Source organism: Oreochromis aureus, linkage group 3, assembly GCF_013358895.1.
Source record: "Oreochromis aureus strain Israel breed Guangdong linkage group 3, ZZ_aureus, whole genome shotgun sequence".
NCBI lineage: Eukaryota > Metazoa > Chordata > Actinopteri > Cichliformes > Cichlidae > Oreochromis > Oreochromis aureus.
Genome location: NC_052944.1, coordinates 24,416,657 through 24,430,998, shown reverse-complemented (window position 1 = coordinate 24,430,998; position 14,342 = coordinate 24,416,657). Strand labels below are relative to the sequence as shown.

The 14,342-nt window shown below is 39.0% G+C and overlaps 1 protein-coding gene across 1 annotated transcript in view; it reads left to right on the top strand.

Moving 5' to 3' along the window:
- Positions 1–14,342, top strand: part of LOC116324312 (Fc receptor-like protein 5) — a 45,033-nt gene that overhangs the window by 6,309 nt on the left and 24,382 nt on the right. The window contains exons 5-10 of the mRNA XM_039609947.1: positions 1,324–1,587; positions 2,661–2,942; positions 3,779–4,042; positions 5,513–5,794; positions 6,634–6,897; positions 9,930–10,208. Of these exons, the coding sequence (XP_039465881.1) occupies positions 1,324–1,587; positions 2,661–2,942; positions 3,779–4,042; positions 5,513–5,794; positions 6,634–6,897; positions 9,930–10,208 (1,635 nt within the window). The remainder of the gene's footprint in view (positions 1–1,323; positions 1,588–2,660; positions 2,943–3,778; positions 4,043–5,512; positions 5,795–6,633; positions 6,898–9,929; positions 10,209–14,342) is intronic.

The following is a 14,342-nucleotide window of genomic DNA, read 5'->3' as shown; positions in this document are numbered from 1 at the left end:
GCAAACAACTGGTAAAAACTAATTAAAACTAATATAAAATTGAAAATCTGAAGTCAAAACGAAATAAAAATAAAAACTAATGAAAATTGCAAAACTATTAAAACCCTGGCTTGAACACACACATGTGATCATCTTACCCGTGACCTTTGCTGCACTTCTGCTGTGACAGATCCACAAATGTGTTTGGAGAGTTTCCTATAAGTCAAGGGTTCATTAACCCTGAGCTCAGGCTTTCTGTCACACTCAGAACAAACCACCAGGTGGCGTATTACTCGCTCATGTGACGTTATTCAGCTGGTGGTGGTTGTGTCGATAGAAACCAGACTCACCTGCTCTTCACCTTGTGTTTGAGTCATAGTTGCAGTAGGAAACAAAACTGCAGCTGGAACATCTGTGTGGCAGATGTGGTGGGGTTCTCCTTCTTCCACTAAAAGGGCCACAATAATAGCCTCATATTTTTCTAACTTACAGAACTTAAAATCAAGGCCACTCTGACAGCAGACAGCACAAACACACCAGCAGGGGGCAGTGTGACACTGACCTGTGATGTGAAGGATTCTGCTGACATAGAATATGAGCTCAGAAAAACCTCATCTGAAAATGAGATCATCTCTTTTAGCTCTAAGAGTGCAATCGCTGTCTCTGATGGAGGCATCTACACCTGCAGAGGAAGGAGAAGAAACACAAGTTTAGTCACAACTAAAAGCGATTCAGTCGTCATTCAGGAAACTGATGAGTTTAAATATTTTTTCCATGTTAAAAATGTCTTTCTCCAGATTATGGAGGGAATCACTGTTCAACCCAGTACTTAGAAAACTAAATATGTCAAATTAATAATTATTAGGCTCAGTGCATCCTTAATGAAAAAAAGAACTTGTTATTGTTGATTTTCAAGTCAAATTGTCACTAGAATACAAAATTATGATTACCATTAACAAGAGCAATAAAACCAGGACAGATATTTATAATGATTTTATATTTCTATAATTCTGTTTATGTTATATTATTTTATTATTTTATTTTATTGTATTTTGTTTCTACCAGAGGGTGCTGTGACACTATAAGCGTCTCTGTTTCCCAAGGCCTTGTATCAAAACAAGCTTCATGTACTGACTCTGTATTAGCATAAATCTGTGCATAAATCTATCCAGTGAATGTTTTATGCACTAATCATTATGTTTTAATGATTTTAATGATTGAACACTAATTTAAAAACTGAAGTTGTTTGTACTACAACTGCTGGCTGTTTTGTTGTGACTCTACTCTAATGTCGTGAATTTTTATGTTTCTCTTTTCCTAACTGGATCATTGTTATGTGAACAGCTCCCATTAAGCCCACTGTGACTGTGCAGCCATTCTGGCCTCAGATATACAGCGGTGAGACAGTCACTGTCAGATGTGAGATTCAGGGAGGTAAAGGAGCTCAGTGGACGTATGAATGGAGTCCATACAAGTCAAACACACCTCCAACATCCAATGAATACAAAATTACAGTTACTGAGTCTGACAGTGGAGGATACAGCTGCCGGGGTAGAAGAAGCTCCTCCTGGACAGAGTGGAGTAACAACATCACATTGAGAGTAATCGGTAAGTTGGACACATTTCTCTCATTTTAAGTCCAAAAACATTGCAAAATAATTTCCACAGTACTGTGCGTTTCTTTTTTAGTTTGGTATCTAAAGTCATGCACAACAGCTTTTAATGTTATTATATTAATATTAAGTAATCACTCAGGGTAAAACAAGAAAAAAAAGTTTCTTACATGAAAAAAATAAATGCAAATGTAATTGTCCCAGTTTCTTCATGTATGTGGCTGCAAACACACAGTTTTCACCACTATTTCAAAGTTGAATGAGAGCTAACGTCCTGCAGCTAAACTCACACAAAACTTTAAAAGTTGTCACTACATCTCCTCGGCTGAACATAAGCTGCCATCAGCTGCTGCTCTGCTGGAAAGTTTCAAGACAATAGCAACAAAATAGAATAAAAAAAATAGAAAATAGAAAACAAATGAAGCCATTTGTTTATCTTATCACAAAATAATTTATTTTGTGATAAGATAAAGACACGTGATCATTTAAAGACACAGACACTCGTTTACATATTTTTATTTCTCCACACACAGATCACTGAAACTGTCTCTTTACTTGCTTTGGAAAAAATCAGCTGAATGACTGCAGACCGTACAGAACTCAACTATATTACTGTTTTGTCCTCTGTAATGGGCTGAGACCTGACATGAAATCACAACCAGCCACAGAAACAACTTTTCTATATGGAACCAATGTTTTGATAATTCCACAGATTTATAAACACAATGTTAAGACCAAAACACAGAGAGCTGTCTACACAAAGAGAGAACACCTATGTTAACTCTCTTTGTGGAACAGAAAACTCAGTTTCCCTCATTTTAGGATTATTTGTATGTTTGTTTTCATTCACTCTGGTAGATTCTAAATATCATCAAATTACCTGTGTGTGTGTTTTTAAACAAACCTCCTGAAAGTTGAATTTCAAGTGACTGCCATTAACAAGAGCAAAATAATTAAAAAAAAAGCCCAGGACAGCTTTAATGATTATTTGATATTTGTATAATTCTGCTACTGATTCTGTCAAACTCACAAGTCAATCTCCTAATCATATATTTTTAATTTAAACAGCTCCTCCTGAGCCAACTGTGACCCTGCAGCCATCCAGGACTCAGATACACAGCAGTGTGATATACAGCGGTGAGACAGTCACTGTCAGATGTGAGATTCAGGGAGGTGAAGGAGCTCAGTGGACGTATGAATGGAGACGAAACAAGTTAAACACACCTCCAACATCCAGAGAATACACAATCAGCGGTGCTACTAAGTCTGATGGTGGAGGATACAGCTGCCGAGGCAAAAGAGACTCGTCCTGGACAGAGTGGAGTGACAACATCACGTTGACTGTATTATGTAAGTGGGATTCACTCATTTAAATTTATCTTGCACAATGTTTCATCGAGGAACACAACAAAATACTTTGTCTTTCAACAAACCTCAAGCTTTTGGTTTTTATTTAAATATGTAAATATTAAATCTGATGTACAACAGCTTTTAATGTAATTATAATAATACACAGCAATCACTCACAGTGAAACATCTGCAGATAAAAAACACATAGTAAATTACCTGATTTAATTTACTTAATAAAACATTTTTTAATTGTCACAATCCTGGGTCTTTTTTCCCAGTGTTCAGTGGGTTTTCAAAGTTCATTTGTTTATTAGTTTCCCCTTGTGTTCTCAACCCCTGCGTTAAGTCTCATCCTTATGTGTTTTGTGTCTGCATGTCTTTTGTTGTCAAGTTCACGTTGTCATGTCTGCGTTTCATTATGTTTCCTGTTTTATTTTGAAAAAGGTCCTCTGTTCCTGTGTTTAGTGTGTTTAGTTTTACACTTCCCCTGTGACGTCATTATGCTCATGTTTCAGCTGTTGGTCCATGTGTTGCCATGATCACCTCATGTGTGTATTTGAGTCCTCAGTCTTCCTGTGTTCAGCGTTGTGTCCTCCCTCATATATGTCTGTGTGTTGTGTTTGCCAAACCTACCAAGTTTATTTTGTATTGCCAAGGTTAGTTTAGTTTTTCCAGTGTTTAGCAATGAAGCTCCCATTTTGAGTTTCAGCCTGGCCTCTATGTTTGAGTCTGCATTGTGGGTCCTTTCATGCCTCCCTCCACACAGACCGTGACATTTATTGTTGATTTTCAAGTGAAATTATCAGTGTGCTAATGATATATTTTTGTTTGACCAGCTCCTCCTAAGCCCACTGTGACCCTGCAGCCATCCTGGACTCAGATATACAGCGGTGAGACAGTCACTGTCAGATGTGAGATTCAGGGAGGTGAAGGAGCTCAGTGGACGTATGAATGGAGACCAGCCAAGTCAAACAAACCTCCAACATCCAATGAATACAAAATCAAAGTTACTGAGTCTGACGGTGGAGAATACAGCTGCTTAGGTGGAAGAAGCTCCTCCTGGACAGAGTGGAGTAATGTCATCACATTGAGCGTAATAGGTAAGTACTGTGTGTTTCTTTTTTTAGTTTGGTATCTAAAGTCATGCACAACAACTTTTAATGTTATTATATTAATATTAAGTAATCACTCAGGGTAAAACAAGAAAAAAAGTTTCTTACATGAAAAAAATAAATGCAAATGTAATTGTCCCAGCTTCTTCAGGTATGTGGCTGCAAACACACAGTTTTCACCACTATTTCAAAGTTGAATGAGAGCTAACGTCCTGCAGATAAACTCACACAAAACTTTAAAAGTTGTCCCTAAATCTCTTCGGCTGAACATAAGCTGCCATCAGCTTCTTCTCTGCTGGAAAGTTTCAAGACAATAACAACAAAATAGAATAAAAAAAAATAGAAAATAGAAAACAAATGAAGCCATTTGTTTATCTTATCACAAAATAATTTATTTTGTGATAAGATAAAGACACGTGATCATTTAAAGACACAGACACTCGTTTACACGTTTTTATTTCTCCTCACACAGATCACTGAAACTGTCTCTTTACTTGCTTTGGAAAAAATCAGCTGAATGACTGCAGACCGTACAGAACTCAGCTATATTACTGTTTTGTCCTCTGTAATGGGCTGAGACCTGACATGAAATCACAACCAGCCACAGAAACAACTTTTCTATATGGAACCAATGTTTTGATAATTCCACAGATTTATAAACACAATTTTAAGACCAAAACACAGAGAGCTGTCTACACAAAGAGAGAACACCTAAGTTAACTCTCTTTGTGGAACAGAAAACTCAGTTTCCCTCATTTTAGGATTATTTGTATGTTTGTTTTCATTCACTCTGGTAGATTGTAAATATCATCAAATTACCTGTGTGTGTGTGTGTGTGTGTGTGTGTGTGTGTGTGTGTGTGTGTGTTTTTAAACAAACCTCCTGAAAGTTGATTTTCAAGTGAAATTGTCACCAGGATGCAAAATAATGACTACCATTAACAAGAGCACAAACAAACAACAACAACATCAAGAAAACAAAAACAAAACAGGACAGCTTTCTCACCTTTCTCACTCACTATGTGTTAATAGACCTCTCTGCATCGAATCATATCTGTTATTAATCTCTGTCTCTCTTCCACAGCATGTCTTTATCCTGTTTTCCTTCTTCACCCCAACCGGTCGCAGCAGATGGCCGCCCCTCCCTGAGCCTGGTTCTGCCGGAGGTTTCTTCCTGTTAAAAGGGAGTTTTTCCTTCCCACTGTCGCCAAAGTGCTTGCTCATAGGGGGTCATATGATTGTTGGGCTTTTCTCTGTATTTATTATTGTGCTATCTACTGTACAATATAAAGCGCCTTGAGGCGACTTTTGTTGTGATTTGGCGCTATATAAATAAAATTGAATTGAATTGAATTGAATTGAGCTTTAATGATGATTTGATATTTGTATAATTCTGCTACTGATTTTCAAGTCAAACTCACAAGTCAATCTCCTAATCATATATTTTTAATTTAAACAGCTCCTCCTGAGCCAACTGTGACCCTGCAGCCATCCAGGACTCAGTTAAACAGCAGTGTGATATACAGCGGTGAGACAGTCACTGTCAGATGTGAGATTCAGGGAGGTGAAGGAGCTCAGTGGACGTATGAATGGAGACGAAACAAGTTAAACACACCTCCAACATCCAGAGAATACACAATCAGCGGTGCTACTGAGGCTGATGGTGGAGGATACAGCTGCCGGGGCAAAAGAGACTCGTCCTGGACAGAGTGGAGTGACAACATCACGTTGACTGTATTATGTAAGTGGGATTCACTCATTTAAATTTATCTTGCACAATGTTTCATCGAGGAACACAACAAAATACTTTGTCTTTCAACAAACCTCAAGCTTTTGGTTTTTATTTAAATATGTAAATATTAAATCTGATGTACAACAGCTTTTAATGTAATTATAATAATACACAGCAATAACTCACAGTGAAACATCTGCAGATAAAAAACACATAGTAAATTACCTGATTTAATTTATTTAATAGAACAATGTTTTAACTGTCACGATCCTGGGTCTTTTGTCCCAGCGTTCAGTGGGTTTTCTAAGTTCATTTGTTTATTAGTTTCCCCTTGTGTTCTCAACCCCTGCGTCTCATCCTTATGTGTTTTGTGTCTGCATGTCTTTTGTTGTCAAGTTCATGTTGTCATGTCTGCGTTTCATTATGTTTCCTGTTTTATTTTGAAAAAGGTCCTCTGTTCCTGTGTTTAGTGTGTTTAGTTTTACACTTCCCCTGTGACGTCATCATGCTCATGTTTCAGCTGTTCGTCCATGTGTTGCCACTTCTCCTGATCACCTCATGTGTGTATTTAAGTCCTCAGTCTTCCTGTGTTCAGTGTTGTGTCCTCCCTCATATATGTCTGTGTGTTGTGTTTGCCAAACCTACCAAGTTTATTTTGTATTGCCAAGGTTAGTTTAGTTTTTCCAGTGTTTAGCAATGAAGCTCCCATTTTGAGTTTCAGCCTGGCCTCTATGTTTGAGTCTGCATTGTGGGTCCTTTCATGCCTCCCTCCACACAGACCGTGACATTTATTGTTGATTTTCAAGTGAAGTTATCAGTGTGCTAATGATATATTTTTGTTTGACCAGCTCCTTCTAAGCCCACTGTGACCCTGCAGCCATCCTGGACTCAGATATACAGCGGTGAGACAGTCACTGTCACATGTGAGATTCAGGGAGGTGAAGGAGCTCAGTGGACGTATGAATGGAGACCAGCCAGGTTAAACACACCTCCAACATCCAGTGAATACAGAATCACAGTGACTGAGTCTGATGGTGGAGGATACAGCTGCCGGGGCAGAGCAGACAGGTTCTTCACAGAGTGGAGTGACATCATCACACTGACTGTATCATGTAAGGTGGACATGTTTCACTCTTTTTAATTTACATTGCATGATGTTTCATCCAATGACACAACAAGATATTTTTAATATCAATACTTTCAATAATACTATTTTCTTAGATTAATATCCAAATGTATCTGGAAGGCAAAATGATTTCCACATGTGGATCTATTGCTGCAGTTCCATCAGGTCTTTTTTTTCTTAGCATTTTTACATTAATTCCTCGAGCTTTCAGGTTTGACCAAAATGTAGTAGACGTGTATCAGAGGCTGGTCTGCTATTTAAGCCTTTCTCATTACAGCTTTCTTTTGGATTCATTTCACTATTTTATGTTCAAGATGACATTATGAAATTGATGAAAACATAGTAGTTGTAGCACTCTGCCACTTGTCCCTGGCACCACAACCCAAACACACACAAGTAGAGAGCTTTTGGATTCTGTTCTCACTTTTTATTTCTATTTACACACACACACACACACACACACACACACACACACACACACACACACACGCTGGAGCCATTTGCTCCGTTCTGTTCCACTCTGACTCTCAGTCTCAGTCCGACTCCCCTCCTTCAGACCCCAGCAGCTACTAAAATAAGGGAAAAGGTCATTAGTGCGGCTGGGATCAGCTGTTTCTGCCACCCACCCCTGATGCCGTCCCCTCAACCTGCTGCTCCACCCAAACCACACCCACCACAGGTGTTCATGAGTCTCACCTTCAATGATACAAGAAGAACCTCTAATGTAGAACAGCTCCATATCTGGATCAGCTGTTTATGGAAAATTAGTGAGAGTTACCTTGATTTGCTGCTGATGAAGTTTTTAGTAAACTTGTGATTTTTGTTGAGCTCACGTGCTTGATGTTGTAAACAGTTTCCTGTCACATGTTTACATTCCTGAATATCTTTTAAAAGTTTGTATGAATTGACTGGTGCAGAAAAGTTTGGACTTGGACTATAAAATTACAAACAGATTTTGGCAAAACTACTGTTGTGTTCAGCACAATAGAGTCAGTCTGATCCTGTTCTCCTTATATGTGCTTAATATTAGACATGTAATGGAGACACATGGTGCATCTTCTTATTTTGCATATGCTGATGCACAAAGATATGCTGTACGTAGACCATGTGACCCTGGCATGTTGAGTTCTCTTAATGACTGATGACTTTGAGGCTAAAACTGAATGTGAGCTAATGTCCTCCAGCTAAACTCGAAAAAAACTTTAAATGTTGTCACTGAATCTCTTCGGCTGAACACATGCTGCCATCAGCTGCTGCTCTGCTGGAAAATTTCAAGGCAATAACGAAAAAAAAGAAATAGAATTTGAAGAAACCTACATTTCAGACTGTCAAGATATTTATTCTAAAGACACTTCTTCAGCTAAGAATCTAAAGGTAGAAACACACAGACGCTGCAGCATTTACTTGCAAGGACGATCACAGAACGCTCACACCAGAGTGCGGGCCCTGTGATGTGCGCTCTGTTCTTGCACTTGTCTTTATTCATATATATAAAAATAATGCAACAGTGAATATGTCACAGAGGAATGTTAGTGTGTAGGGTGTGAAGATAAGAGTGGTTCAGGTGTATGTGTGTGTGTGTGTTATGAGATTCAGAAGGACGCGGCCCCTCTTCTTGTTAGGGAGCGCAGATAAGAGTGTCCAGCTCACCTCTTCCTGGTAGGAGTGAAATAATAACAGCTTGTTCAGCTGTTATCGCTGTGAGATTGAATTTATAAAACAAGTCTTGTAGTGAACAACAGTCTAAGTCATAAAAAGGTCATCATGCAGTATTCTATCATATGCCAACTTATATCAGTAAAAGCTTATATTGACCACTCGAGTACAATTTCCCCTTGACACAGACTCATATGACATCAGAAACGCAGTCATGTATTTATCTCTTTAAGTAATAATTAATATGTCAGAACTTTTTATTGCAAGTGATATTTCCAACGGGATGCAAAAATTATTACTATTAACAAGAGCAAAAAAGGCAGGACAGCGTTAAATTTGTATTTCTATTTGCCTGCTCATGACATATTTTTAACAGCTCCTCCTAAGCCCACTGTGACCCTGCAGCCATCCTGGACTCGGATATACAGAGGTGAGACAGTCACTGTCAGATGTGAGATTCAGGGAGGTGAAGGAGCTCAGTGGACGTATGAATGGAGACGAGGCCAAATAAACATACATGAAACATCCAATGAATACAAAATCATCACAGCTACTGAGTCAGCTGCATAGGAAGAAGGGGAAATTTCTACACACACTGGAGTGACAGCATCACATTGACTGTATCATGTAAGTTGATCACATGACAGGACAGTATTTTAATGTTAATTTATTTCACACATTTTATACAAAATAACAATAAAAGTATTTTAAATTAATTTTTAATGTAACAGTAATCATTCACAAAATTATATGTTCAGTAAATCTGATGAAAAATGAAAAACAAATGTAATGATCCCAGTTTCTTCACCTCAGTTTAGGAGAGACTGCTCTGCTACATTAGCCTTCCTCAAACTGCTGGTATGTTTACTCATAGCAGCAGTTTTTTTTTTTTAAATTTATCTTAACATTTTCCAAATTAAACATGGGTTTTGGGCAAAATAAAAATTTAATTTTACTCTGAATGAAGATAAAAAGTAAAAAAAGATTCTGTAAAAACTGAACTCAGATAAATGTTTTACAAAAGTTTTTCTTTGCAAATCTAGTTTTGACTTTGGTGCCACATGTAGACTTTGTTTTTCACCATTTATGAACTAATAATAACTTTATGTGAGCAGAGCAGTCTCCAACTTTGAATCCATCACTGGATGTTTAACAGCATTGTTAGCAAACAACAGCTAACTTTTGACTCATAGATTATATGTTCATAAATATGTAAATATAAATGCAGAAATAAGTAAATTGTTGAATATAAAGATCAGTAAATTACCTGATTTAACGTATTTATTTGAAAAAAGAACTTTTTGATTATTGATTTTTCAGTCAAATTATCAGTGTGCGAGTTATATATTTTGGTTTGAACAGATCCTCCTAAGCCCACTGTGTTCCTGCAGCCATCCTGGACTCGGATATACAGCAGAGTGATATACAGCGGTGAGACAGTCACTGTCAGATGTGAGATTCAGGGAGGTGAAGGAGCTCAGTGGACGTATGAATGGAGACGAGGCCAGAAAAACATACATGAAACATCCAGTGAATACAGAATCACAGCTACTAAGTCTCACAGTGGAGGATACAGCTGCCGGGGTAGAAGAAGCTCCTCCTGGACAGACTGGAGTTATATCACCACATTAACTTTATTACGTAAGTTGGACATAGTTCACCCTTTTTTAATTTATATTGCACAATGTTTCATCCAAAAACACAACAAAATACTTTGTCTTTCAATGAAACTGAAGGTTCTGTTTTGATTTTAGTATCAAAAGTAGTTTTACATAAAAATAAGTTTGATGAAAATGAAATACAAATGTTATTATTCCAGTTTCTTCACCTCAGTTGTTGCACATGTGCAGTTTTCATCACTGCAGCTCAGTGTCATGATGCAGATCTTTTGTTTTAGCATTTTTCTTTTTTTAATTCCTCAAAGTTTCCATTTGACTACAATTTGGCCTCATTTTAGGAGAGACTGCTCTGCTACGTTAGCCTTTCTCTAACTGCTGGTGTGTTTACTCATAGCTGCAGTTTTACAAGATTTTGTATTTCTGTTTTAAATTAATGAAACTTCAGAGCTGTAAACATTTTATACAACTATTCACACCTATGTACAGTTTAGGATCCCCAGTTAAAATATGTGCATGTTGTTGGACTGCAGGAGGAAGTCTTTAGACCCACACAGACACACACGGGGGGAACATGCACACAGAAAGGCCTGATGGATTTAAACCCAGGACCTTCTTGCTGTAATGCAACCGTGCTGACTGCCATGTTACAGTGTTGCCCCAGAAATGCTTTTTGGCGTCTAAAAGCAAAATTGCTGAATCTGACATCTTGCATGATGAAAACCTTTCTGATCATTATGAATCTTTTGAAACAAAGTTATTTACAAACATGTTGCTAAAGGTTTATACAAAATCTTAAGATCACAGTTGTCACGATCTGAGGTGACAGACCGTGCGGTTGTGTGTGTGGTGGACCCAGGTGCGAACACAAGTGAGGATACGGAGCGAACTTAAACAAAAGCGAGCCTTTTATTGTGGCTGATGATCACGAAAGAAACAAACAAGATTGAGGGCGGCACAAGAGCAGTAACTAAACAGAAACCTAAACTGGGAAAAAACTATGGCTGAGGATACAAAAGACTAAGCATGGAAACACGGAGGGTGGGAACACAGACGACGCGACACAGACTGCATGAAACACAGAGTCCGTTTATCAATGCCCAAGTACGCGAGTACGTACTCGCATTCTCGGTGAGTACGTACTGGCCGAGAACGCGAGCACGGACTCGCGATATGTACAATTGGAACACCTGCGTACGTGATGATGTCACAGGTCCGGAGTTTTTACTGCCGTCCCCTCCTAATTTAACTGTGAGTAACATGTTATGAAGCTTACCTTTAATCACAGCCAAACCGGTTTACTCAGGAACAAATAAAACACTGAAATAAACCAAACATTAACATTTAGAAGTGATCTAAGTGACTTATATATCATTTTTAACCTCAGTAGTGAAACCTCTATTAATAAAAATAGTGTACATGTACATACGTGTACATACCTTAATAAAAACAAGCAGGTGAGATGTTAGAACGCTTTTATTTCTATTCTAGTGGACACACAATACTATAGACAGCTGCTGGAGTTTCTTTAACCTGAGTAGTGAGAAGTCCGCGAGCGGGGGGGTGAAAACGATGTGCCGAGAGTCCGCTGTTGAGTTTTGGACGAAATGCATTCTGGGATATATAGCTGTCCCAAGTCTACACCGATGCATGCTCGATAAAACGGGCGGATCGAGAACACATCCGGGACTTTTTCGCGTTCTCGGCTTGATGCATACTTCGAATTGGAGCAGTACTTGGTCTCCGACTGATGACGTATCACGAGTACACGAGAACGCAAGTACGCATATTAATAAACGCCCAGAGACTAAATACACATGAGGGATGATCAGGGGAAGTGGCCACACATGGGAGCACAGCTGACACACATGAACCTAACGACAGGACAGGAGACGTGAAACTAAATACACTGACAGTGAATACAGACTTTCAAAGTAAAACAGGAAACATGGAGATTAGACATGACATGAACTTAACATAACTGTATAGACATGAAACGTAGACACAGAAACCAGGGAGACTGAGTACAGGGGAAGATGGCAGAAACGACAACATGAACTTGGCAACATAAGACAGACAGACATAAACACATGAAGGGCAAGGGAGACTTAATATAAGGGTAATATAAGGACAAATGGGCTAGAATAACTTAAGGAACCTAAACAAACAATAAACATCAAAATAGACTAAAACTCAAAACACTGGGTCACACGACCCAGGACCATGACACCAGTTAAGCATATGTTAGAAACAAAAGGACATCACTTTGTTTGATGGAAATGAAAATGATCAACTTACAGCAGGCTGAATTCAAAGATACCTCGAAAATCAAAGTGAAAACATGATGTGGCTAATCCATTTTGCTGAAATGTCAGTGGAGAAACTCAAAATGTTATTCAGTACGGCCGTCACATTCAAAAGGTCAAATTTGTTGTAAGAGAACAACTTCAGACAATTTATATTTGATTCAAATTCATAACCTGCTGTTGCAACTATAATAAATATAAATACAGTGGGACACCTACATTCAGAATGAGGGTGGAGGAGGTGTGTGCTCCCATTCTGATGTTCTGAGGTCTATCGCTCAAGAAGTCCAGTATCCAGCTGCACAGTGAGCTGCTGAGTCCTACGTTGCTTACTTTTTTCACCAGTTTGTGGAGTTGAACTGTCCTGAAGGCAGAACTGAAGTCCACAAACAGCATTCTCACATAGGTGTTACTAATGTCCAGATGTGTGGAGGTTGTGTGAAGAGCTGTTATCATGGCGACCTCTGTTGACCTGTTTGCCCTGTATGCAAACTGGTATGGATTGAGGTCTGCAGGGACGGCAGCTTCAATGTGTGACATGATGAGCTGTTCAAAACATTTGGCAATTATGGGTGTTAAAGCAACTGGACGATAGTCATCCAAGCAGCTCACTGTGTTCTTTTAAGGCACTGGAACGATGGTGGCTGACTTAAAGCAGGATGGTACTACAGACTGTAGCATTGATGGGTGATGGGTGGATGGATGGGATTTGTCTGTGCTATTGTGTAGGATGGGTGATGGTGTCCCTGTTTTGTTGGTCAAAGTGGGCGAAGAACTCGTTTACGGTGTCAGGTAAGGTGATGTCCGGGGAGTTTGTTTGTGTGCGATTGTCTTTGTAGCCAGTGAGTAATTTGATCCCCTGCCACACGTTTCTGGAGTTGTTTGTGTTAAAGTGTTCCTCGATGCACTGTTTGTTTTGCACTTGGCTTCTTTTATGCCTTTAAGCAGAGACTGACGTGCCTCTTTGTAGACTTGTTGGTCTCCTGATTTGAAGGCGCTGTCACGTGCTCTTAGTAGGGCTCTCACCTCACTGTTGAGCCATGGCTTCTGGTTCGGGAACACTTTAACAGTCTTTGTTGTTGTTACACTCTCAGTACAGAAGCTGATGTATGAGAGTACAGCAGATGTGTGGTTTTCAAGTCTGATCCTTCTGCAAATACACTCCAATTCGTGTTATCAAAACAGTCTTGTAGGGCCGTGGTGGCTTCCGTGGTCCACACTCGTACTGTTTTTACAGATGGTTTTTGTCTTTGAATTAGAGGTTTATAAGCAGGGATCAGGGACAGAGAGAGATGATCAGAGAGTCTGAGATGAGGCAGGGGGGTGGCTTTGTAAGCATCTGGGATGTTGGTGTAGACCTGGTCCAGTGTGTTGTTTTCCCTCGTCGGAAAGCTCACTATGAGACAGCGCAGAAATTTTTACATTTACATTAAAAACAAAAAGTAAAAATAAAGTTTGTTAAAAACAGTAACAGTAAAACTGATATTGTGTAAGACAGAAATGCAAATTACATTAATAAATAATATGTTTGGGATTTTATGCCTGACTGCTGCGTTCACCTGTCGCAGAATGAAGAGTTGTTATACAGCTTTATAGAGAACAGTAGGAATGATTTATTGAAGTGTTCTTTATGGCAGCATGATTGAATCAGTCTGAGGAGCTCTGGTGCCTCTGAAGTGTGGCTCCCAGCAGACAACAGCAAAACAGACGCACTTGTTACCACAGACTGGTAGAAAATCTCCTACATCTGTCTCCACACATTAAAGCAGTGGTTCTCAAACTTTTTTTGCTGGGCCCCCCTTGTTTTGCAAGAAAAAGTTTCATGCCCCCACCCCGCAGCGCAGCGTGCAGCA